The sequence below is a fragment of the Eleginops maclovinus genome, chromosome 2 (assembly GCF_036324505.1).
Source record: "Eleginops maclovinus isolate JMC-PN-2008 ecotype Puerto Natales chromosome 2, JC_Emac_rtc_rv5, whole genome shotgun sequence".
NCBI lineage: Eukaryota > Metazoa > Chordata > Actinopteri > Perciformes > Eleginopidae > Eleginops > Eleginops maclovinus.
In genome coordinates this window covers 22,843,403-22,871,064 of record NC_086350.1, presented here as the reverse complement: position 1 = coordinate 22,871,064, position 27,662 = coordinate 22,843,403, and the positions used below count along the sequence as shown (strand labels likewise).

At 39.0% G+C, this 27,662-nt stretch overlaps 1 protein-coding gene across 1 annotated transcript in view; it reads right to left on the bottom strand.

Moving 5' to 3' along the window:
- Window positions 1-27,662, bottom strand: part of hydin (HYDIN axonemal central pair apparatus protein) — a 127,051-nt gene that overhangs the window by 641 nt on the left and 98,748 nt on the right. Inside the window, 35 exon segments of the mRNA XM_063907149.1 lie at window positions 5-271; window positions 1,355-1,579; window positions 2,371-2,601; window positions 2,682-2,832; window positions 3,836-3,999; window positions 4,133-4,342; window positions 5,218-5,440; window positions 5,743-5,852; window positions 6,273-6,443; window positions 6,535-6,687; window positions 7,470-7,668; window positions 7,762-7,931; window positions 8,611-8,832; window positions 8,912-9,119; window positions 9,841-9,988; window positions 10,773-10,938; window positions 12,120-12,246; window positions 12,684-12,884; window positions 13,464-13,668; window positions 13,866-13,972; window positions 16,109-16,269; window positions 16,344-16,565; window positions 17,897-18,045; window positions 18,624-18,860; window positions 20,447-20,555; window positions 20,641-20,836; window positions 21,784-21,932; window positions 22,033-22,265; window positions 22,389-22,619; window positions 24,429-24,613; window positions 25,168-25,247; window positions 25,403-25,571; window positions 25,700-25,802; window positions 26,703-26,793; window positions 26,887-27,085. Coding sequence (XP_063763219.1) covers window positions 5-271; window positions 1,355-1,579; window positions 2,371-2,601; window positions 2,682-2,832; window positions 3,836-3,999; window positions 4,133-4,342; window positions 5,218-5,440; window positions 5,743-5,852; window positions 6,273-6,443; window positions 6,535-6,687; window positions 7,470-7,668; window positions 7,762-7,931; window positions 8,611-8,832; window positions 8,912-9,119; window positions 9,841-9,988; window positions 10,773-10,938; window positions 12,120-12,246; window positions 12,684-12,884; window positions 13,464-13,668; window positions 13,866-13,972; window positions 16,109-16,269; window positions 16,344-16,565; window positions 17,897-18,045; window positions 18,624-18,860; window positions 20,447-20,555; window positions 20,641-20,836; window positions 21,784-21,932; window positions 22,033-22,265; window positions 22,389-22,619; window positions 24,429-24,613; window positions 25,168-25,247; window positions 25,403-25,571; window positions 25,700-25,802; window positions 26,703-26,793; window positions 26,887-27,085 — 6,172 coding nt within the window.

The window sequence follows — 27,662 nt, the reverse complement described above, 5'->3', positions numbered from 1 at the left end:
TCACCTGGAAAGAGAAAGTTCCGGTGTGCAGAAACACATTCTTGAAGGGGATGGCAACGCTGCGACCCGCCCTGATGGTGAATGGGCCCTGGGCTTTGGGAGGGAGACTCGTCCCGTTCAGGGGAAAGAGGTATTCCCCCCCGATTCCAGAGGACAGGGTGAGCTTGCCTGTCACTTGCCCCAGCTGATGAGGTTCAAAACAAACCTCCACGCTGGACTCTGACCCCACCTGGGGTCTGACCTTGTCCACCGTGAAGTCCTGGCAATCAGTCTGCAGGAGATAACAGGAAGACCATCATATGATGATTGCTTATTACACTTTCTTTTAAATTAAATCCAGGCCAAACCATGTTTTTATCGTGCTCATTCATTCATTTTTTATATTTTGTTCTCCCAATTTACCTTTTTGCATTCAATGTTCATTTCATTTAAAAACTGCAATTACTTTGTATGTGGTAGGTGGGTCTTTTATATATTTATAATATGTATTCGATAAAGATACGATATAGAAACATATTTTACTGTTGATATGTTTATATTTGCTGATCATGTGTATTTTTATGTGCCTTGCAAACATTTTCCAAATTGGGGTTAGTAAAGTATATCTAATTTAATATAATTTAAAGGTAGGCATTTTATATTTGCCATTATTGGAGAAAACTAAATCCATAATACACTTTCAGCATATAGTAATTCAAGTGGTGCTTCAGATTATTTTGCAGCTATATTATGATGATTACTTTGGCAATCAATTTGCAGTTTATAATGTTGATTAAGTATAAACTGCAAATTGAACTTCAAAGAGTTCAGACATTCTCCCACAGTGTCACATTAACGAAGGATGAAAAAGTAGGAGTAAAATCTCCATTCGACAATAAAAATAGTTATTACTCAATAAAAAGATAGATATTCATTACATTATGTGAATTCAACAAGTTATACAACTGTTTTCAGAGCCTGAGTAGAAGTCCTCTCGATGTGTATGTGTACAATTGGTGAAGTGCTTCTTTTAAAGACACTATGTATATATGTTCATTGAAATCATTAATTCAGTTTTTTGTTTTTACAGATACGTACCTGTACATCATTTTAATGTTCATTTTCTTTTATTATCCCTTGTAAAACTATACTGTCCTGGTTTTCATTCTTATTCTGTTGCTGCTTTAACTACTGAATTTCCCCACGGGGTTTGATAAAGGTACATCTTATCTTATCTTATCTTATCCAGGGTCCATAATTATTATTAAGAGTAAAACTAGCAGAGAAAACAAATGGCAAAAACAAGGAAGCATCACAACCACATAGTGTGCACCTACTGTATACCTCCAAGTCATAAGGACGGATATGCTCTCACCTTGCATGAATACTCAGTTCGGAAGCGTGAGTAGTTGATGAACTTCACAACAACCGACTGGCTGCTGCCCAGACAGGTGCTGAAGTGCACTGTCTTCTCTGGCGGTGGGGGCAGAGCTCTGAGCAGCAGGTCGTAGTGGAAGTGGCCCAGATCGCTGCTGTAGAGCGTGAGCCGGGCTGTAGACTCGCCTGCACGCAGGGGCAGGTACTCGAAACTCACAGAGCCCTAAAGAGGGAGCGCACAGGGAGAGTCTCAGAAGAACAACTGCTTATACTGTAGGTCAACAAGAGGTGCAGCAAGAGTCTCTGATAACTCCACCCCAAACACCATTAGAGAAAAAGATACAGACAGTTTATTTTGAACTTATTTAAAGACACGGTAAAATAGCGCTATACTCTTCTGTATGTCTCTACTGCTGTAACCTGGTGCTATCCTGTTGCTGTGTGAGATGTAGGATTTTTGTTTGTATTAGAATGTCCCGTTATCGGAGCCTCTGTGTTGCATGTTTTTGAAATGTTTTAAACAGTAATATAATTTGAAAAGTCGATTCAAGATGAAAAAAGCCTGTTGGCTAAATCTGGCGCAGTAACACTAATCTTTATTGATGTGCACCGTGCTGGTAATTTAAGCTAATGAATACAGAATAAATTAAGCATCAATAAAGGATTTTTTTTCTAGCACAAAGCTGCTTTTTGAGGTCACAGAAGCATGTTAACATATGAGTTCAGATGTAATAAAAGAAAAAATATATTAAATTAAAGAAAATGAAAGAAATTAATATAAATTAATTAAACAAACAGTAAATATATACAACACAATGGTAAAACATATATAAATACAGAAAATACAGATTCTATTTGGATACACAAATATAATGGACATATCTGTGCTATAAAAACAGGAAAATATAAATATAGGGCACTATAAACATTACAAAAGTGTGTAAAGTAGCTTAGAATTAAAATGTTCTTTCAAATCCAGTGAAGTAGTGTGAGGTATAATCAGTCAGTACCCACCTTGGACTGTCCTGGCACAGTGTGCTGAGGCGGAGCACTGATGTCGGGGCATTTACACTCAGTGGTGAGGCAGGTAACTGTGGTCAGAGGATTCTCCACCTGCACAGTGGCAGAGGCCGTCTGACGCACAGAGGTCACCAGCTCGATGGTGGACAGGACAGCTGGAGTTGTAGCCTTAAAGGTCAGAAGGTAAAACAAGTACTCACCGGACACCTCGTCACAAAACGTCACCTGTGGAGGGATGGCGATGTGAGAACAAGGAGCAAGAATATTTCTCTGATCTGATCGCAGAAATGCGTGAGTGGACTAACCTTGGTATTGTACATCCCCTCTTTGTATGTGAAGAAAGACAACATGTAGTCCCGAGTGGCCAGAGCAGGGACGACAATGTATTCTTGACCCTTGAGGGACACTGTAGCATTTGGCTTGTCAGGTTTCAGGGTCTCGATCAGCACACGGAACCTGAGCATACATTACATCCCATTCAGCTAAAGCTTTTATCAACAGCGACTTACGGTTATTTCATTTACATTGAAGATACTCAAAGAGAAAGAGTCCTGTAAATATATTAGCTTCCTTATATTATTTTTCTTTATTTTTGGGATTTATTTTCTTTCTCTCATTATTGCTATCATCAGGAGACTGGGCTTGGGAACATGAGTCCAAATCAAACGAAATATGGAGTGTGGACTGGTCATAATAACAGGATGGCTTAAATGCAGAGGCTACATTTCACAGTGTCAGAACAGCCAGAGACCGGACCAATCAGTGTCCTTTGTGGTGCTCCTGAAGTCACTGCCAACGTTGTTCTGATCGATTGCTGCTAGCCCTTGATAGACAGACAGATGGTTCATCAAATCACCCGCCAAGTGTTTTTTTGAGTGTGCCTGTCCTTCATTTGTTCAAAATAGTTTCCAATGACAGCTTCTCAGAAGGTTGTGTGCAACTAACCATCTGTTCCGTCAGAGGGTAATATTTCCTCCACTTCACTTTAAAAATGTAACTTCCTTCACTATAGCACTCTAAATAATATCACTTTCAACCTAAGCAAGAAGCTGTTTTTTGGACAAATGCTCTTGAAAACCAACTGTACATACTTAAAAATATTTAGCCAATGGTTAGATTAGAATGTCAAAATTTTCCAACCACATTTTTGGTGCATTATTTTACACATTATTCTTGATTGCCTAATCAGAAAATTGAAATTTGGATTTTGCATTTGGATTTCTGCCAAATCGAGAAGAGTTTATTCGTCAATAATAGTTTTTTTATAATTAAAATAAACAGCATTTCCATGTTTGCTTTTTGAAAATGTATGAAACATCCTCTCCTTCCCTCAGGTTGCTTCGGAACATTAAAAAGCCTAGGGTTAGCCACTGCTCTTACATTATTTAGCTTTAAGATAATGGCCACTTAAAGGTGTGTGTGTGTGTGTGTGTGTGTGTGTGTGTGTGTGTGTTTTTACCGCTGCTGCTTGGAGAGCCAGTTGTGCACAGGGAGCACCTCTGTGTGGTGGGTCTTGGCTGGTAGTTCGTGTATAATGGTGTCCTCTGGCTTGGGAGGTTCAGCAGTTCCTTGCAGGGAGTAAAGCATGCCCGTCCCATCAGGGAAGGAGAAAAAGACAGATCCCTGAGGAGATGAAAGATATGAAATGTCACACTTGTTTAACCCAATATGTTATTAAGTAGGCACAAAAGAGGCTTTTATTATTTTGGGCAACACCATTAAACATATTGACACCACTAGTTTAAATGTTAGCTACCTGGTGTTTCTGTCCATCGCCAGTCAATGACAGAGGTCGGTAGGTGATATCGTAGGTCTTGCTTTGGTGGGGTCTGAGGATCAGCACGGGGGCAGCGCTCCACTGTTCGCCCTCTATGAGCGGCCTGACGCTGCACTGCTGGTTTGTGGGGTTGACCACGGGCAGGGTGTGGTTGTGAGAGCCGCGCACCTGGCAAACGAAGCTCAGCACCTGGAGACAAGCATCGGCAGTAAGTTACATATATGCACAACAAAGGCAGTAAAATCAGAGGTAATACCAGTATTAGTCAACAACAAAAACACATATTTCTTAACCATTTTTTCTCAGGTATTAGTGACTTGTCAGCTAATTGAAACGACCTGAAAAGTTTTTCCAAATGTTCAGTGATTATTAAATATGACAAGTCTCTCTTTTCTAAAAAAGGAGCCGATTCAGCATTTTAAAATCCCCTTAATGGGATGCCTCATTGTTGAAGGCACTTTCCTACCTACTAAAGAACTCTTGAAATTGTAATCCTAAATACTAATTCCCTATTTTTTTTGAATGGGAAAACCTTTCAGATAAATTGCACTGCAACATGTCAATCATATGTGGCTTATGTCTGATAAATGAAGAATATTTGTTTGTAATTTAACTTCACACTGTACATTTGTATTCAATTTAAAATTCCACTCCCTGCACACGTAATGTAAATAATATCCTGCTGTTATATTGCATTTTAATTGGACCTTCAAGAGTGTTTTATTTGTCTAATATTTTATATATTTTTTATCTTCACGGTCAAATTGTATATTTTCTACTCTCTAATGCTGTTTTATTTTATATTTTGAGATGTTTACGTTTTAGAAGGATTTACTTGTTCTCTTTTAATTTCTACTTATGTGCATTGCCTTGTATTTTATGCTGCTGTAACGATCATACTTCACAGTGTGGGATGAGTAAAATACATCTTATCTAAAAAATAAAAATACATAAAGTAAGTGTATGGCGTTATCTCCCCTGAATGAGTAAAAGCCATGATCCAATTCATACTGTACATTTGTTTTACTTCCTACTTAATCAGTAAAAATGTGAATCCAACAAACCTCTTTGCTGGTGGAGGCTATGATGCAGGAGCCGGTTACAGTGAATTTAACGGGTGAGGAGGATCCCTCCACCCAGCAGGACAGATTCTCATGTCTCATATCATTATTCAGTTCCACAGGGGCAAAAGTTACTTCAAAAGGAACCTCCATCCCTGGACTGATGTAGCCTTTAGCTGGTGAGACGGACACCTCTGGAGGAAAGGTGTCTGATTTCCACTGGAACCTGGTAACGAGGGTAAATAAAATGAAATAACAGGATATATCACAAACAAAAGAACTTCTTTTAATCTGGAACTAATGTTGTGTTTCACATATTTTAAGTGCGTTGTTTTCATCATGTTTTTTATGGGGTTACTTTGAGTTTCTAGAAAAGCGCTCTATAAATATAAGTTATTATACCATTTAAACTTAGAGAAAGAGGATAAAATCAGTCTTCTAAATCATTTTGAAAGCAGCACCCAACAATTTTAAGTCTAAAATAAAAGGGAAAACTGAGTAATAGATCATATGTATGTAATATCTCACTTGGCACCAATGTCCCCAGTGTTCATCATGAGAATCCTCTTCCTGGCTTGGCAGCGCTGCACAACAGCTCCAAAGGCGAGGTGTTCCTGGTCCAAATGGACCTCCACACCCTGACAAGTCAAATCAGAACTAGTGCTTAACATAATTCCAGCCTAACTTATGTATGAGCTTATTCAACTAACCTTCAAACAACAGTTTAAATATGTTTCTGTAAAGATACACTTTGTGTCATTCGTCTCAATGTATCTTTCTAAAGTTGTGTGAAACAATATGAATATAGTTTTGTTTTATGTATTTACAAATAAACATTAGGCTGCATGAAATCCAGATATAATAAGAAATGCATCAGGAGAGGTTAAGAAGCCACAGGGTTAAACAATAAATAGTATACACTATTCAATCAATAACTAGAAATCATGAATTAAATGATGACAGAATATTCTAAACTACAGCAAATTCTTCATAACAAGTACTTTGTAGTTTCACCATGATACTGGCCAAAATGATGCAATATTTGCCTGACAACCTACCTGGCAGCAGCCTGTGACGATCAGCAGGGGGTGCAGCAGGCCTGCAACCTCCGCCTGCAGCTCTGCAGAGAAGGGAGGTATGTGCTGACGAGGAGAGAACTGGATCTCAACGTTACATGAGCCAACACTGGCCTTCAGGCTCTGCTCTCCTGCGGGACTGAAAGACAGATCCTGGAGGACAGGAGAGGAAAGGAAAAGTTATTTAAGTGTTGATTGTTTAGACAACACTTTATCTAGTTGTGTGTCTGTGTGTATTTCATACCCTTGGGTCCAGTGGTGTGTTTGTGTTAAGCACGAGAGTGAATGACAGGTCTAACGGGCTCCGGTTGACCAGCACTACTTGTTTTTTCACCTTCTGACCCAACATCAGAGACCCCAGCTTCACCCTCCTCTGCCTGGGGGGCTCCACCTCCAGCTAGGAAAGAATGTATATAATATTTTAAAAAAATAATGATATTACATTGTCAAGTTTTATTGAACTTGAATTACCATTCATGTGTACTAATATGCACATTTTACTTTAACTTTTATTTATTGTTTACATATTTTATTTGCCTTTTTTCCCCTGACATTTTACTGTAACTGATTATGTTTATTTGAATATATTTATTGTATCTTTTATTTGACATTTTACTTGAGTTGTTTATAGAAATATAGAAATATATTTTTTATTTGACCTGTTTTTGGACATTTTCGGTTAAATTATTAGGTTTGTGTAAATATATTGATTATTTTATTTTTATGTTTTTATTTCACATTCTTAATTGCTTAATAAATAATAATAATTCCCCGGGGTGAATAAAAGTATTCTAGTTCTGATTAAAATGAAAATTGTAAGTTAGCTTAGTTACATTCTAGCAGCCATAAAACTATTTCCTGTGTTAAGACCAAAGGATCGTAATACTAGTGGGACATATTTGGGTAACTCAATAAGTGTCCGTTGCCATGGCTATAGCTGTTACACCCGTCAAGTTGAGAGCCTAAACTGTTTCCAGTCCCTTCCTCCTTTTTACTGAGTAATGCTAACTGTTAGCAACCTTGTGCCACAAAACTGCTTATTATAAATTTGCTCACAGTGATCTGATTAGATATATACAAGACATGTCACAACAGCAAAATGTAACTAAAGTCTTTAAACATCACTTGCTCAGTTAACATGGTTGTTTATATATTTGTTTATGATTTTTTCTTTCTCACCTTCATCTCCACGCCTTGCCCCAGTACGTCCACGTGTTTGGTGATGCAGCCATTTAAGATAAAGGTGAGTTTCTCATGGTAACGGCCCGCCTCACGAGGATAGAAGTTGATTGGTGCCTCTATCACAGCACCAGGGGACAAAATACCTGATTGGAAGTCCATCTCTAGGTAAGAGGTGTTTCTGAACAGGCACTGGACACTGAGGAGAGGGAGGCAGATCACAGGCTTTGAAATCAGACTTCGTTGTCTTTATGGAGTAAACACCTTTACCAGACACAGATATATATGTTACCTGACGTCCCTTCCCCCTTTGTTGCTGATCAGTAGCATTTGTGAGGCCGGCGCCATGCCCTCACTGTACAGGAAGCACTTGCCAAAGTTGATCTTAGTGAAGGAGAATTCAAGGCTTGGAGCCACAGACCGGCCTTCTAGGCAAACTGTAAACGTTGGCCCATGCTTTACCTTCAGAGGTGAAACAAGAGAGAAAATAATATCAGCAAAAGATTCAGTTAGTTTCTTTAAAATATCAGTTTATGGGTTAGTTGTTGTCTTGCTTTCAAAGTCTTACAAGTTTAGTAAAGTCAATTATTTAATAATCTAATCATTGGTCTTAACATTTGTCACCCCAAAAAAATAAAATACAAGTAGATTTAGTTTAAAAGTTAGTTGGAGTAGACTTATGATTCAAGATTCAAAGAGTGAAAGCTTTCATTGTCATGTGGGAAATAGCTACAGTATTTTGACAATGAAAATCTTACAGTCCTCCTACATTGCAGCATACAATAAACTTAAGACATAAAAATAAATACAAATAGTGCAAGAGACACAACAGTGCAAGTTAACTATTTACAAATAAAAACAGAATGTAATATTACATACTGTACAGTCTAGCGTAATAAAATACAAATAAAGGTGAAGACTCTAAGCAGATGCATGTGTTTGATACATAAGTTAACTTCACCACATCACTCTAGAGTCCCCTCATTAAGGTGTTGACACCACATTAAATAGAAAGTGGAAAGAGTGGCATTGATTGTCTTCATCAGTGATTATGATCAGATTATTAATTATTTTTCTTCCCAGAGCAGAATGATTATGCTACCCCTGTAAAAAAACAAAAAACAGGGGATCAACATCTCACCTTGATACACAGTCTGGCGTCTCTGAGGTTACAAATGCTCCGCGGACAAAAGAAGAGTGAAGACTGCAGCTGCTTCCCAACCTCTATAGCATCATTTTGAGGCTTTACTTGCAAGTGTTGCAGCAGCTCACTGGGACCTGTGAGGTCAAAGCTCACGTCCAGGTTAAATCTTGCCAGATTGGACACCAGGAAATTAAAGGTGGACTGCTCTGAAATCCCCACCTACAAGACAGATAGCATACAAACAGGAAATTGATTGATATGTCAAATTCGAACAAGCGATGTGAAAAAGTCTGCTGACCTTTCCAAAGTCCAGAGTGTCTTCCTGGTTAGGAATGATCTCTCTGAGTCCTCCTTTGGGCTGCTCCACTTGAACAGAAGTGCTCATGCTGAAACAATCCGCCTTCACTGTGAGTGTGAGCGGCTCTGACTTCCTCTTCACCTTCAGAGCCAATCTGAAGCTCACGTAGCCATCCCGGCACGGCGTGAAGGACACTGACAGTGGCAACCTGCAACCAAAGAGGTCACAACAGTTATCACACTGTGGTAATCACACATTTAATTAGTAGTGAAGCAACACGTGATCACATCACGTACATTCTAAGTGATGAATACCTATTCTTAAACTCCACAATGAAAAGATATATAAATTAGGGCTGTCAATTATGTTTATTGTATTGAATAAGCATTATTCATAATACATAATAATCAAACAATCATTGTGTATAACAAATACATATGTATGAACAAATAAACATTATTTATAATAAACTATTTATAATTGATCATAATTATAACATTATTATGTATAATAAATACACATTGTTTATTTATAATAAACATAACTTACTATTTATTATGAACCAATCATACTTGGCCACTCACAAAAACATGTAAAATATCCCTTTAAGGTAAATTTAGAATATAGAAAAAATGTGCAAATAATTTGCGATTAACTTTTAGACAATCATGCGATTAATGGTGATTAAATATTTGAATCGATTGAAAGCCCTAATATAAATATAAATAAATAATATTATTTAAAACTAGTGATTTATTAGGAATAATCACAGATTATTGTTGTGATTTATGGTTTAATCCTTTTTTTTATTGATTGACACCACAATTATTTGTATATGTCTTTTATTTGTATATGTCTTTTATTTGTATTATTTTTAAATGTATTTATAGCATTTAATTGTATTTCGTGCATGTCATAGGGTCATTAACCTGTCGTTGGGTGACACTGTGCCCGTCATGGGCTGCACACTGAGTCTGGACTGCTGATCATCACAGAGCAGAGACGACTGCAGGACAGAGAAGTGGAAGAGCTGCTTCTCTCCATTCACCAGATCCACTGTCTGTTCCTCTTTGCGACCTGCAGACACAGACGCACGCGCACACAACAAATTAAGAGACCACTTCAGCATTAACATTTCCTCTTGTTTTATAGGTTTGTCTTTGAGTTACATTTTTTTTTTTTTTCATTCTAACTACTGACAATTTTTCGCTGTGTTGGAATTCAACAGACACTGGCTGCCATACATGTAGACATAAAGATTTAAGAAACATTTGGAGTGGTCTCTTCATTTTTTCCGGAGCTGTAAACTGTGAGTCATTCGGCTACATTACATTTTCCCTCCTTTATGGATGGTTTTAATGTTATATGGGCACCTAAGGGTTAAAAAATGTTGGATTCAAGGACACATTTTCACACGCAATAGGGGGTCAGATTTTATAATGAGAATTTTTATTTCTACATTTCTTTACAACATAACAGGTGTGTTATCAATTCAGTGCAAAATGAAAAAATACAGACTGTACTTATTGTAGAAACAAAACTAATTAAAATGTACTGATGGGAATGAAAAGATAAACAATTAACTGAGGAAATATAACATAAAAAATCATTCATAATTAGAACAGTACAAAATAAATGCATAACAGTAGGGACAAAATATGAAATATGAAATAAATGGAATAAATGAATGTGTATTTATTACACAAAATATGTAGGCACTTAAAATGCATGTCCTTTTACCATGTTACAGAAGTAATTAGGAAATGACTCCAAGAAACCATCGCTCTGTGTTTAATATGTGGGGTGACTTGTTGTGATGTCACTGTGTAAATGCATGGGTGCGTCTGTGTATGTCACATACCAACAAGCAGTTCTCCAAAGTCCAGGTGAGGTTTGTCGAGATACACAAGTGGTTCTTTAGTGGTGCCCACACACAGGAAGGGGACACACAGGGACAGAGTTTCAATCACAAAACTCCAGAATGACTCCACCGCCTCCAGCTGCTCAGCTACATATTCAAAACACACCTGCACACACACACACACACACACACACACACACACACACACACACACACACACACACACACACACACACACACACACACACACACACACACACACACACACACACACACACACACACACACACACACACACACACACACACACACATCAGAGGATTACACATGGCAAAATTCACAAAGAAATATATATCGAAAATGTTGGGAGGAATTAAATTGAGAGAGTAAAGGAACGACAGAGTGATGAACAACTAGAACAGACTGGATCAGAAGAAGAGAGCTGGAAATTGATGAGAAACAATTAAAATGGTATTAAATTAAACGGAAGAAATGAGAAGGATTTGTTTCTGATAAAGTGAGACAGGAAACGATCATTAGCTGGGGATGAAACATTTAAAATGAGGGGAGAGATTCAGAATGATTGATGTGAACTCAAATGAAGATAGGCCAAGGTTAATTAGATGGTAGATGAAGGAAGCAACTAGTAAACATTAGATTACATTGTATTTTATGATGAGTGACTATACGTGGCTCCCTGCCCGCAAGCATCTTTTTTCTGAGTGCATCAGTGTTTTTAAAAGATATTCCAACTTTTCAGAAAACCGCCGGTGACGTCAAAGTACAAATTGGAGGAGAAGGCTGTTTTTGGCCAGATAAAACTATCATAGCAAAGACAGAAAAGGGCCACCATAAAGCTGGTTAGGGCAGCGGCCTATATGTGCGGAACCAGTTGCCGCTGCCAAGTGCATGGGATCGACTCCCGCCAGCGGAATTATTAAGCAACGGAATTTCCCCTTTTCAACAACGATGGAGCTAAGATATATGGGACAAAAAAAGGACCAAAAATCCTGTTTATTTTAAAGATTGGCCAGAGGATCCCTGGAGGTTGCTGCCAAGGAGTGTTGCTGTCAGAGTGTTGAAAAGCTAATTCAGAAAAAGTGTGAGACTCTACAGGTTGGTTATAAAAAAAACAATGTCAACCAAATATATAGTAGCACAAACAAAGAGTAGAATACAAAAGGCGATGCTAGTTTTTCATTCACCAGCGGGGATACATTGTTAAGATATCATTGACATAGAAACATTAAAGAAAAAGGGCTCTGGAGGCTCGGCCAGTGCTTTTCATCCGAAGAAAGGTGCTATGTTGAGACAGGCCCGAAGGCTATTTCACTGTGCCATCCTTACTTCCACTTTCTTCCCAGGCATGATGGTACCAGTCGGGGTGAGGCAGCAGAACGGACTGCCACCTTTGTCTTCACTCCGCCACTTGAATGAGTAAGGCTTACTGGTTGGGTTCATCACAAGAAAACATCTGTGGTAGAAAGAGAAGACACATGTTTAAACTGAGTGTTAAAGAGGACATATTATTCTCATTTTCAGGTTCATATTTAGATGTTTTACTGCTACTGTGACATGTTTACAGTCTTTAATGTTCAAAGTGTTTCTCAAGCTGCCTGTGCTGCAGCACCTCTTTTCACCCTCTGTCTGAAACCAGAGCCCAGTCTGCTCTGATTGGTTATTTTGGTTGGCCCTGTTGTGATTGGTGAACCACTTACTGATGTTAACCCCCATTAGCCTATAACATACAATGTGCTCGAGCGTTAGCCAATAGAAGCTCAAGTGTTGCATAATGATGTCACTCTGTTACGGAAGCAAACAAAGGAGTTCAATGGAGGCATTTCAGGCAGGGGGGTATATAACACACTACAAGAATAATTGAGTCCTGGTCTACACCCCTCTTTTTCTCACCTCTTCAATGGCACAGAGAAACCGACAGAGTTGAACTCGATGACCCTGATGTTAGGGTCCAGAGGTCCCCTGAAGTCAGGGTTCCGTCGTTTCCCACTGATATAGTCCGAGTCGTCCAGGTCAAAGTGGCAGTGAGGCAACAGGCTGCGGCCACACACCGGGACACAGGGAGCCTCATCGCTACCCAGTAAGTTTGGGATACTGAAAGAGAAGTGCAGACATAAAAGACCAAAAAGTCAGATTCATAAATCTTGTGAAACCATCCGTCCATCAAAATCAAATCCCCCTCATGCCTTTAAACCCCCTCATGCCTTTAAACTGTTGCATAGTTCAGCTTTCAGAGGAATATTCACTTCATTTTGGAAAGGAGCCGGCCATTTCATCTCAGATATTGTACACCTGATATGTGTTTTATCTCTTTGTACCTGGGAATCTTCCTTAAAGGTCTCAATAAAAGTGATACATACCTTTGCAAGGGTTATTATGGCCACAAGTAAAAAATAAATAAAGGAAAATACTGACTCAACAGGAACTTTCCCTCTATTGCTCTTTTTTCATATTGAGAAAATGGGGTTGTTATAAATGTCTTAACAAGGTACATTTTTTTGTCAAACCTCTTTTATAAGTGTTGTAAACTGTACCCAGGCTTTTATTTTATTTTGTATTTTTTACTGTTCGTGCCTTAGGGTCCCTGTACTAACCTGTACTATGATTTTAAAAAAATGAACTTCTTCGCTGTTAACCTGTCTTCGTTACTACATTTAAAATAATTTACTGTACCTGCAGATAATCCTGCCCTGAAACTGGGCCACCTCCAGAGGTGAGAAGCGGATGCTAAAATGCTGCGTGTCCCCGGGCTCTATAGCCCCGATGCCAGGCTCGACGCTGAAGGGAGGAAGCTCAGGATTCCCTGTCAGAACAGACATGATGCTGGCCAGAGCGCTGGAGGGACGGGCTTCACTTAACATTGCTGACCTGCTGCCGGGTCGAGGGCTCCGGGTCCCATCTGTCATAATCAACACATGTTCACATTTACATCACACACACTCACAAACTACATGCTGGCATGCATTGAAATGTTATGTTAACTTCAACCTTTAAAGATAATGGCACAGCAAAAACAGTCATGCTGATTTTCAAAGTCATTTATAATGCTGACTTCAGAATATACAATAACAAAATGAAGAGTAGTACCTCTTTGTCCGTGGTTTAAAAGGTTGTTATTCGGATCCATGATGACTTGCCAGGAGAACTCTAGTTTCACAGTGCCACGATTCACTATCTGTAGTCTGCACACAAACACACAACTTAACATCACATTTGGGACAAGAGATGCAACTAATCAATTATTGTTATGAAACAAAGACATTTTATTTATTTTTTTGAACCTTATTTTTATTTCAGTTCCAGCAGCTTATACAAACATATTCACACTTTTGCATATTGTTTTGTATCAGCATATTTTATACAAGTAGAGAACGATTAAAGGAACAGAAGAGAAGAAGAGTAAATCAATTAAAAGTAAATATAAATATATTAAGAAATAAATTAAATAATGAAGAAAAAAAATATATATATAAATAAGGAAATAAAGAAATAAAAATAAAAGGTGCAGAAGGGGGTGGACGGAGGACTTGTGTGTTAATGTGCCAACACCTATGCAGCTACAAACATTGTTGGTTGGGAGCGCGTAGATACTGTTAGGATCCAGAAGGTGTGGGGAGATTTGGATCAATTCACTGTATTAGTGTAGTAATGGCAGGGTTCCATCTTCTAATAAATACATCTGTTTGAAGTCTCAAAGAATATGTTATTTGTTCCATCTGATAGATTTCCCGCACCTTCTCAGTCCACAGATTGTATGTTGGGGGGTCAGGTTTTAACCACTTAATTGTGATACATTTATTTGCTGCTGTTAGCAGTATTTGTAAAAGATATTTCCTAGCTCTTCCATCGATGCCTCCAGGTATAACTCCTAATAATGCAACCTTTGGATCCTTTATGAATTTTTGATGAAACACTTCATTAAGGGCCTCAAACACATCATCCCAGAACGTTCTTAGTTTAGGGCATGTCCAAAAGATATGGGTATGGTTACCTATTTGCGCACCACAATTTGTAATTTTATCAAGAACTCTTCAATTGGAGAGGGGACCAATACTTTATTCCATTCTTTATGTTTTGTCAGAAAGTTCCTCAATTGTAAATATCTAAAAAAGTCGGTGGCAGGAAGTTTGAATTCCTCTTTTAACTGATCAAATGATTTTAGGTAACCGTCCTTATGGAGTTGGTATAGATTAGTGAGTCCCTTTGCTGACCATTGTCTAAATCCTGCATCTATACGGGAGGGTACAAAATCCTTTATAAACCCCATATTGGAAAGTGCTGGGATTGCTCTAGGTAGTCCAAATGATGATTTTATTTTCCTCCAAATGTTAAGTGTGTCTAGTCCATTCACCCATTGGAATTTCCCTTAAGGGGGTGTCTAGGAAAGGTAATTTCTCCAAGGGTCTCACACACAAAGTTTTTTCAATATCAAGCCATCGTGTAAGATCCTGGATCCATCTTGTTAAATGTTTAAACTGTGCAGCCCAAAAATAATATCTTAGATTCGGAAGTTTGAGCCCTCCATGTAACTTGGATAATTGTAATGTTTTAAGGCTAATTCTTGGTCGCTTTTTCTTCCATATAAATCTTGAAATGAGCCTCTCTAACTTGTCAAATGTAGATTTAGGGATGTCCACAGGTAACATTTGAAATGGATAGAGAAGCCTTGGCAACACATTCATACGTACAGTCTCGATAGGGCCCAGCAGAGACAGGGGAAGTATTGTCCACCGATCTAAATCCTTACTGATGTTCTGGATTATGCTTTTGTAATTTACATCACATATACTTTTTAACAATGGGGGAATTTGTATACCCAGGTATTTAATGCCGTCTTTAGGCCACTTGAAACCACTCTGGAGTTTTACAGTTTGTGGAATTCTTCCCCCCAAGTCCATTGCCATTGTTTTATCTACATTTACTTTATAGCCTGAGAAATATCCATATCTTAGAATTAGGTCTTTTAAGTGTGGAATTGATGTTGCCGGATCTGTTAGGTATAAGAGCACATCATCTGCGTATAATGAAAATGTATATTCTTCATCAATTGTTGTTAGTCCCTTTGAAACAAAGCATTTTTTAATGGCAGAGAAAGCTGTTTTCAGTCTCTGAATTATCAATATTTCCCACTATTCTTGTTTTTATATGATATTTAATGAAATATGCTAATGAAATGTAATATCTGAAGGCCTTGGATGGTCACAAGAAAACATCAAGAGACTGGACTTTAAGAAACAACGAGAAAGATATTTTCAGTATTTTCTGACCAAATCTAGAAAATAATATTCATACAGTTTTATTCCCAGAGCTTGACTTACTGGTGGAGCCTGGTCTGGTACAGCATGGTATCTTTGAAGTGGATGGTGTCCGTGATGCAGCTGAACTTCACATTGTCACAAACTGCGCTGATACGCAATTCCAGCTCCAACTGGGACCCCTCCACCGCAGAGCAGCAGGGCTCAGGATCGATCTTTATCACCTGCGTGCAATGAAATTCATGTTTTCTCACCTATAGATTCTCTTCAACGTCTCTTCTACAGTCAGCATATTTACCTTATTCTTCCCAGGCTGCTGCGGTGATGCTGAAGCCTGCCTGGAAGAACTCCACTGCACTGTCCTCTGTCGGTCATCCCAGTCAGCCACCTGCTCTAGAGGCTGCTGGAACTCCACCTGACTGACCTTACATGTCATTGGCTGGCTGCTCAGAGTGACTGGCTGATTCGAGCAAAAGGTGACTGTCACTTCCTTAGAACAACCAGCATGAAGGTGTCCCACCTGTAAGGAGAAGCGGATTGTTTTTGATCAGTTGCAGCCATGTGTTATCTTAAATCGGGGGCAAGGCTGAACATAGAACTCTGTGAAACAGGAGATATAAACACTGCCGGGGTTTTTAGAATCGTTGAAAGAAACGGCTAGACGGTGGAACTTACAGTGGTTTGGACTAGTGGGTATTTCATCCTTAGTGGTGGCGTGTATCAGAGGGGGAGGACAAGAGAAGGTGGGCTATTGTATGAATGTGTGTGTGTGAGAAAGACAGAGGAAGGGAAAAGAGAGTGCATGTGTGCAAGTCCTGCATCTTAACTAAGCAAATTTGTGTGAAATAATATCGGGGGGGCTCTCTTGTAGCGTTATTTCAAGGTCCCTATTATGCAAGATGCACTTTTAATGTCTTTTATACATCAATATGTGTCCCCGGTGTGTAAGGAGACTCTCTCTTTTCCTCCTTACCCACATCTCTAAAAACGGGGGCACAAACGAGCTGATCCAGATTTGCCGCGGACTTGACATCATATCGGAAATGTGGGCTGGCTTTACATTGAACTCAAACTATCGTCCCCCATATACAGTCGGTGAGCTGAATCCCCTCCCCAGCTGTGTGTCTGTGTGTTCAGCAGGATGTCTGCAGGAGGGACTTAGAGTTGTTATACAGTATATAATGTCACTGTCCTAGTGGTAAACACTGAGAAAGAACATGTCAAGCTATGTGCTGTACCAGAAACAATGTGCGACATGTTTTGGAAGTAATATGATCTGTGTTTACATTAGCAAGCATCGCTAACACTCAAAGCTAACATTGTACTGGAGAGAATATGTGTAAAGAAGCCGGATACGAAAGGTACTGTCCTTGTGGTAAACAGGCGAGAGTGAAACGTTTGAGCTCCATACTGTTTCAGAAATAATACTTGATGTGGTTTGGAACATACTATGGCGTTTAGCTGAGTTTCTGCCGGTAAGTAGACACCCTTCTCTTCGCAGAGCTCACCACTTGCATGCAGACCATTTAAAGCTACAGTCACAAAATCACACTTCAGGAACAGGGCTGGAATAGAGGGGTATGAGGCATGCTACAATGGGTGATCTGTTTGGTATTTTGAGCAAAACACTTCACAGACACGTTTTGTATAGATTTTACCCTACAATATATTGTTCAAATATAGTATAATATGAGACCTTTAATATTGCCCTCCCACCCTCCGAAAAATGATGTTGATTATTGGCTTCCTCCCGCCACTAGTTTGGACACTTAACAAGAATGGCTCCTTAGCCAAGAGCAAACCCACTCCTGTTCTGAAGCCACGCCTGGGTTCCTCCCTTCAATGCTTTACCTGTGGGGAAAAGCAGACGTGGGATCCTGCAGGAGGCCACTCGAACCTCACTGCCTGGCTGCTGCTGTGGTTGGTCATGGTGAACCTCTCTTGGTAGGGCCAATCTACATGGCAGTCACCAAAATTCAGCAACTCATACATATAGTTACCTGTGAGAGAGAAAATAGACTTGGTAAAAAACATATGGGATAAGGGACTACCACCAGGCTGAACTCTCTCCCCTCCCTCCCACCTCTCCCCCTGCCACTACTTGACCGGGACTTTAACACCACACACACACACACACACACACACACACACACACACACACACACACACACACACACACACACACACACACACACACACACACACACACACACACACACACACACACACACACACACACACACAATAATATAAACATTAAATAGCTGCAAATGAACATTATTGCTATTTTAACTGTATTGTCATATTATATTTTAACTGCACCATGTACTATTTTATTGACTTGTATTTAAATCTTGTTTAATACATTTTTTTGTGTTTGTAATTGTTATGTAGATGGAAATTAGCTGTTACTGTAGATCAAATCTGCCATAAATCATATTTCTATATATATTTTTTTAAACTTTTGTATTCCTCGGGCTTGTGGGAAACAGTATTTCGATCTCTGTTTGTACACACAAACTGAAAGATTGACAATACTTTTGGCTTTGACTTCTCTCATCCTCTTTTCTTCTCTTACTTTCTTCATCATCTTCCTCTGTTTCCTGTGATGACCTGCTGATGTTGTCAAGAGAGACGATTTCCTGGTAAGCCTCTCCTGTCACTTGTATGACAGTATTGCTGTACTGGTTGTCCTCTACATGCAGCGATATCTTGGCCTTGACGATTAGGGGATTGTCAGAGCAAAATCCAACTTCAAACTCTACCCGCTCACTGACATCCAGCCTCAGGATGGCTCTGTGCACCAGCTGAGGATCTGTGGAGGGGAAAAAGGGTCACCGATGACAAATATTACCACGACCGTCACTAGTATAGGAGAGAAGCCTACATACAGTTATAAGATAATAATAAGAGTTTTAGCGCAGAAACAACAGTACAAATACATATTTTCCAGGACAGGAACACATTTATGGAGTCATACATGTAAGTTAATTTGTATTTTCCATAAATGTTGTTATGATTGTAAACCCAATTAATTACATCACTTACTTTTTTTATTCTACTTTTATTTTCAAATGTAATGTTGATGTTTCGTACACCTGCTGCAGTGCTGGTGGAGAATTATTAATACATTAACTTCAAAATGTGACAAATCTTCAATATTTTAATTCCGGCCAAACCTAAGCAAAAATATTTTCCAATAAAAAAACGAATGATCTTGTTTCTCAATGCAATGCACACTGCAACAATGTTTTGAAATCATTAAAACATAAACAAACTGGGGCTCCCTTAAGTGCAATTTATTATTATAGTTAATGTATTATCTTATTCTTTACACTCACAAGGAAGACACATTAGTGTAATAGAAAAAGATGATAACTCTGTAAGTGTGTTTGATGCAACTGTCCATTAATATTATAGGAATGCAATGCCAAACAAGGAAATACTCTTAAAAGTGAATCCAAGCAAAATGCTTTCTCAGTGGACTGGATAAGGACATAGCAACACTCCACATACTGTAGGTATTAATAGCTCTAAGAATATTCTAGTGCACTCCTAGGGAAAAATCATAGCTGACATCAGTCTGCTAAAGTTTGATGTTGCTGATAAAGCTTATAGACTTATACAGTACAGTCGGACCAACTTTTATTTACTTTTATTTCTTGATCACCTAATTCTCTGTATGCACTCATGTCCTCTCTATGGCTTTGCACTCCCATCCCATAAATGCATGTTACTTACAGAGTATCTACCGTCATTCGATATTGGGTGATATAAATAGATTTTAAATGGCGTGACAGTTTATTGTAGTGGGAAATTGTATGCTGTATCATGTAATACAATGTGGTAGAAGTATATACAAAATTTATTCAATATTATACTTAATTTTAAAAAGTACACATTAAGGTAATTTTAAAAATAAGGCCATAAATAAGGGTCTGAAGCAAGAGAGGCCTTATATGGAAGAAACGGACTCCGTGTTAAGAAACCCTGAGTTTCTATAAATAATAAAACCAGGAGACAGGGGGTCTGCGGGAACGTCTTTAAGTTTCAGAAATAACCTGAGAAGGGAACTAACGCTCTGTAGAGTCAGCAAAAAAGGCCTGAACCTGACTCCATCAGACAGTGCTAGTAAAAACTATTTTGAGGTGAAAATGGGAGGGGGAATTCTCTACCCCCATATTCCAGCCAATGGGACATGAGAGTGAAGACTATAAGAGAGCATACCTACTGCACTCTGGTTCCATTGCATCTCGCTCTGGATTTCTTTTGGAGACTCGGCTCGAAAGCATTTGAGTGTTGGTGAAGAGGTCACGGCTCAAGATTTTTTCCTCCAACAGTGTCTATTGTGCAAATTGCTAACTGCTAAATGTGAAGGAGTTGTACACGTTAGGGTTGTACCTGAATCGGTGGTGCCTTCAATCTGTGAGGAGTAGACGGAGCTGTAAGTGTTGCCACGAGCAGCTTTGAGGGTGAACACTCCATGCTTATCCAGCATGTCAATCTGGACCTACACAACACAGCATGGCCTGTTTATTGACAAGATCCAACACAGTTAAATCTATAATCAAATAAAGGGATATGTCTCTCCTCACCTGAGCTGGAACATTTCCATCATTGAGCAGTACCAGGGGCCGGGTATGTCGACGCCCTGCTGATACTCGTGTGAACTGCAGCATCGGGTTCCCTCTGATGGTCCTGAGAGCTGGACGCACCACACACACACTGGGCATATTGCCCTCTCCCGTTAGCTCGAACTCTAGCACCTCGCTCTTGAATGTGGGTGTCATTCTGGATCCAATAGAGAACAAAATGGATTGGCAAATCTCCAGAGAACATAGTGGATGATCATACTCAACATCTGACATTTAAATAGTTGATTATGTCATGTTAATAAATCGTATTTAAATCCAACGGTAGCAGTTACTTTACATTATGACTATGTGCTAGGTTTACAAGCCACTAGGAAACCAGGAGGGAACTATTTCAAGTTGCCACATGGTTATACTACAACGTCTGTGTAGTGAAGCCATTTCGCCTCAAACATTTTTGGTGATATTCCAACAACTTTTTTTTTGTTGTGACAATTGTGTATTCACTCACAGAGAGGGTCTTATAAACATGGATACAAATTATAAAGATAATAATACAAAAAGAAAAAACAGAAAAGATAGGGAGTCCCTATCCCACGCCACCCCACCCCTCTTGCCTTTTCACAGAAATCATACCTGATGTTTGTTAGCAACCGTTGGAGTTCATGTATCTATAATATTATTTATATTACAGCATAATCATTTATACACATCACATACACTCATACATTTGTTACACAACACCTCTCAAGGAAAAAAAATAGACCCTATAGTCATAAAACACAAATCATTTACTTACTCTCTTTTATAAAGACAGGGAAATTACTAAAAGTCAAGTTCTATACTTTCCAGACTTTTGTAGGACACAAGCAAAAGGAGAAATACATTGACATTCTGACAGCTGAGAGAAAGTTCTTTACGAGTTGATTGATTATTTTTTTGTCTGCCTGTTTCCCTTTGTGTGTGGTTTTAGCTGCTCTGGTTGGCAGCAATATTTCAATGGGTGCTTTTTAAATCCCAGTGAATTTTTTATTTCTTACTTTTGACTCATCCATGTAACAACTGTGTGCTATTGCACTAAAGAAACAAAGTTGAATAAAAACAAATAGCAAAGAGAAGTAGCATACACAGTTGGAAGTCATGTACCTGCTGGTTACGTCCATCGTGGTCTCGAGCACAGCACTGTAGAGCTGCATGGCCTGAGGCGTGAAGGTGACCACGGCGAACACGTGGGACTGTTCGGGAATGCTCAGTGTCGTAGCAGACAAATCAAAAACCTCCATGCCGCGAGACATCTGTGAAGGAATACAGCGTTTTTTTGGCATGCTAACGACCATATACACAATGTAAACTGCATTTATATACAATCTACCCTCAGAGTTTCACATGCCTTACCTTAGCACCAGGATATTTGATAGCCAAGCTGAGCGCACAGGGCACCTTGCTGTTGTTGGTCAGTTTGAAGCGGGCCTTGGCAGTTCGCCCGACCAGGACTTTGTTGAAAATAAACTTGTTCTCATCCCGGACGTAAATCCCTTGAGCGTTGCAGAACTGCTGCGAGGAGAGCTGACTGCTGTTGGTACATAGATGGTGCTCCTCGAAAATGGAAGTCATGTCTAACGATATACCTGGGAAACAAACAAAAAAGGAAATAAGGGAGTCTGATTGTGAAGATGACCTCGCACTTTTATCCTTGATGTAGCACTTTTTAAATGTTAACACTGTCAATGCTAAGTCCACAGAGCTCTCACCTGGCTTGCAGACCTCAGCCAGCAGTTTGTAAGGAATGCCATCAGGGTGGTCCAAGGGGTCGCGGTCACTGATGTCAATAAGCAAACCCTGGTTCCAGCTGCCAAGCTGATCAGAAACACATTCCACTCTCACCACCTGCTGAGACCCTGGGTGCAAGCTGCCATGACAGGGAGACACCGAGAACACCCCCATGGTGAGGCGATTCTAGAGAGACACAAAATCAGAGAACACTGACATTAGCATTGATTATAGGGGTCTGCTTTGTCATACATTGCTGTCCATACATAGCTCTTCTGCTATTTGAACATGAACATTGCACAAATCAACTGTTGGAGCTATATTTTGATTTATATCACAGAATAGTTAAACATTTATTGTAGTAGTTTTTATGCTTTTATTTTGAAGGTAGGTCTGGGCACTGGGTAATTAGGGCACCTGGAGTAATTGTAATGGAGACAGCTGGTGGTTGGAGTAGAGCACTAGTAGGCACATGGTTTTTTTACCAGGGTGATTCAGGTCAGAAAGTAAAGCCACAATAAATGCTTATCAATCAAAAAGGAATCAATAGTAAACTGACTTCATTGTGTATTGGATCATGGTAATGAGTGAACAAAACAGAGATTATTTTCTGGACTTGCATCCTTGCCCTGTGTACGATTCGCTAATGATTTTGGCCGATACATCAACATCAACAGTTGCATTAACTTCTGAATTAACATTGCTAACCTGAACCTCCAAAGCCGTGTTAGCATCTGAGCACTTTTTTTATTTATTCATACAATTTGAAAGGTATCATCAAATTTAGATTATTTTGACATGTCAAAGCATACTGTAGGTGGAACGAATTAGGTGAACAGCAGCCTGGTTACACATGTGTTTGACAAGTTAGAACGCTACTGTAAAATAAATGTCTCTTCCACTCCTATATAAGAAGAAGTCAATATCATGTCATCTGTTGGCATGGGAACTGCGGTACAACTGCAGTTCAACGAGACACTGAATAAGGTAAACAAATCAAAATAACATGCTGTACTGAAAGGACTTGAAACCAGCAGTTGAGAAGCTAACACTATGTGTGATCAACTAATACAACATGTCATAATGACTGTTTGATCATGGTTTTGGTATGTTTGTTGGCCAGTCTAGATGCCGTAGGACCAGGGTCAAGTGACAGAACATGCTTTTTTGTAAATATGGTGTACTAACGCCTTAAATCAGTGTCAAAATATATTGTATCTTGAGAACATTTTTTTAGAAAGAAATGAAGATGATAAAACAAAACAAAACCTCCATAAATTAGCAGGCACTACCTGTGGTTCCTCACCTGTGTAATACTCAAGTCTCTCTGAATGGACTCGCGTCTCAATCTGCTACTGGCACCTGTGGCTCTCTCTGATTGGCTCTTCTTACAGTGACCCCTGAGATACACAGGGACATAAACCACAATTTATTTTGAACATCATTAGGAAAAATGATATTGGAAAAGGACTGCCGGTTAAAAATAAAAATCACTGTCACTGTATTCTGTAATAATCTGTCTGTTTTTCTTTGATTTTTATCTTTTCTTTATTTCTTTTCATGGCTTGCAAATTTGGTTTAGTGTACGTCTTTTTGGGGTATAAAAAGAGTGTACCTCGATCCCAAAATGTATATCAAATGTACCTGTTATTGTACACTACTAGGAATTAAAGATGCATACAAAGAAATTATAGTTTTAAGACATTCTGTCATCCTTCTTTCTCAGTAGGCAACTTTAATATGTTTTACCGCCACATCTCTTGAATTAATAGCACATTCCCTCCAGTCAAGGATACACCACATTTGTATGGATTGGCAACACAATAATGCTTCAATGATATCTTTGCATTACACTCCAATAAAAGATTTCACAAATAGATCAGTTTGTTCATATCTCATCAATAAACACAGAACACTGAGCTAGTACTTTTACAATTTGTCCTTTTAGACTACATTTATCAGAGAATATAGTTCCAATTTAGTTTTCCTGCAATAGTGTTATGCCTTGCGCCTTTGTATACATGTGTCTGTGTTCGTTGTCTCCTCGTACCCTTGCTTTCCCGGTGACACGGCGTCCGTGATTAAGCGGCACACAGTGTATCGGATCTCAAAGGGTCCGTGGTTCTCAATGATGAAGCTCTCACTTATCTTGTAGCCGTAGACCAGAGAACCAAAGTTGATGTCACATGCAGGTGTGATCTTGTATCTAAAAAACCACAGAGTGATTTAAAATGTGTTTTTCGGCTGAGAAATAAATCACAATGTAGGGCAAAAAATGTAATAACTGTATGACATCACATTAGGGTCTTTTATGTGGACAAAACAATTACACAGCGGTACACTTCCAAAAACAGTTGTAGTTGTACATTTACTAGAAAAGAAATCTGAATTCCTCTTACTAGCTGACATTAATTGAATGCTATAAGAAGTAACTGCATATCTCTAAATGTTACAAGTAAACATTTTTGTGTTTGTATGCAGTCCCAGATGTTCCCAAGGTGTGACCTTAATATGTTCTTCTTTTCTTTTGGGATTCAAATGTTTTTTTTTCCCGCAAATGTATGCTTTCATAATCTCAGTTAACCCTTAAATGTGTTCTAGTAAATGTGTTTAAAGTTAAGTAACCTTTTTAATAAAAGATATTATCTGATTGTTTGTTTGTAGTTGATGCAGTCTTTTCTCTGACTTACTTATAACAAATACTAAGAATACTTCATTACTAATAAATATGACTCAAAATAGAATGAATAAAGCCTTTACCTGGAGAAGACAGCCTTGACTGAAACTCTGATGGTTATGGTGGCGACTTCTTCTCCATTCCCAATGTATGGTTCAATCAACTGTAGAAGAAGAAACCCAAATCTTAGCAGGAGTCAGAGACAGGAAATACAGCATGGCTCATGTAGTCAAATCAAAAGAGGTGTGGTCCAAAAGAAGCTAGGTTACAAGATCATACTTCAATGTGTAAAGTGAGACTTCTTATTAAAGCTCAGACCTGGCAGAGCAGGATAGGCCCCTTTATCATAGAGATTTCTGTATTGGCTTTGCAGAGGACCTGCACTATGGTGGGCTTATCGTGGGGCATTAGGGTGCCACTCCGAGGGGAGAAAGTGAAGATGGAGTCCAGGTTTGGCAGGGTTGGGTCGGACTGCAGAAGTGTTAACCTTGTGGGAAAAGAAGAATGTAAATAAGCATCTTTACTAGTTTCATGGTGAGATGAAATGTAGTAATATGGAACTCGGACTGACACTTCCTCTTATCATACACATGAACAGTAGCACATTATACTCACTTGTACGCTGTTTCATATTTCCCTTGGTTTTTTATCTTGAGAGACATTTTGCTCTCTTCAAAAACTTTGATGGTTCCAAAGTCTAGATGGCCATCTGCCACAGAAACAACAGTAGTATAACACATTTGTATATTAAATTATACATAAAAGGATTTACTAAAACCATAAAAGTGGGAAATGTAGTAAAATTCTCTAACCTGTTTAAAATAGGTTTAAATGTTAAGGAGACCTCTTGCTCTTACTTATTTACATTCGTATGAAAACAATGTATTGTACTTTAATCTAGGATCCTGAGATCGATTGCTTTTGTCTTCACCCTCATATCTGGGGATTTGCAGTATTTTCTACACGTTGAAGAAACATCTCTTACACTCTTTTGATTATACCGCCCCTTATCAAGTTTATGTGACATTATGAGTGAGTTCAGTTTTGACAAGTTTATATTTTGGCAGCTTCAGTAAAGTGTGTGTATTACCGTGTCAATGCTCATGTTAGCAACGTAGCATGAACAAACACTGCTGAGCCAAGCCTCATTCCTATTTTGTGTCATATTATTGTATACATATTGTTTGTTCTGTTATCTTTATTCATCATGTTTAATTCACTTTTAGTGACTTTTGTGAGAGGTTACTGATGCTTACGCTATCCTATTGTGACAGTAATTTAAAGAAAGTCCAAACCTCATTAATACTGTTACTAGAAAAAAAGTTTGTTATCTCTACAACAAGAAGATTTGAATGTTTTTGCACTTTCTAAATTGCTCGGGTAAAGTCCTTGCTAAGAAAACACATCTTTTAGACCAGGCGTACTGAAAGTATGAAAAATGGACCCAGGCTTTAGAGTTGTTTAGTTGTTACTACATCAGTGCTGCAAAAACGTTCTGGGTAAAATTGTCTAAATTGCACATGCCTCTTTATAATTCAAATCTGTGCAATTTAAAAAAAGCACACGCTGAGTTTAACCTGTACATGAAATGTTTGTCAGTTCTAGCAGTTTGTACCTGGTGTGATTTCCAGAGCGATATCATAGGCTTCAGCTGTGACCTGGAGGTTTTCTGCTTGTACGATGCCTAAAATCTTCTCCACATCTGATACCTGAAACAAAACAGACAGACATCTTTGACATTTGAAGGTGCTTTCCTAAATTGCAAATTGAGTCTAGTTTAATTTCATATTGTATTGTACTACCTCCAGACGCAAGATCTTCTTAATCTGGAGTGGCCTCTTGGCCCTGAAGTGCAAGCTCAGGAGGAAAGAGGAGTGAGGTGAGATGACGCCTTGATCCTGTGGCACACTGAACTCATCACCCAACTCTTCCACACCCTGCAACCTCCAACACACCGGCAGGGCCGTCTTATTACGCAGCGTCACACTGCAGCTCTCAGGCCTAGAGAGAAGGGCGGAAGAAGGTTGGTTAACAGAAAGAAAAGGGACAGATGGATAAACCATGGATGTATAATAAGTACTGGATACAGCGTTGGAGGCGGGGCCTTGTTCATTCCTATGAGAGCTGCTCATTGGAGTATGAAGAGAAAATGGCCTGAGATTCTCGAGAGCAAAACATAACAAAGTACCCATCATGCTTGGCTGTCAGAGCAGAAATACCCGTATGTGGTGCCATAGATACGTGCAGTTGAGTTTCCCCTTAAGCCCGACCCTGATCTCCCGCTCTCGGTTCAGTAGAATGAAAGGAGAGAAAATAAATCTGGATTTAGTTTTTAGTGCATTTTACAACCCAATGTTTAAATAAGGGCTGCAAAAGGGTTCATACTGGGTTGATTATTTTGTTTAAAAAAAGTATCCGCTGGTCTACAGACATCTCTTTCCCCAAGTAAGTCAATGGGAAGAAGTCCTTCTGGGACCGCAGACATCATGGACTAATAGGGAATTTGGAGTACCGCCATTTGGCCACTACACATATTTTCTTTAGAGTCCAGAGCACTTCCTGTGGCCTTGGGATAAAC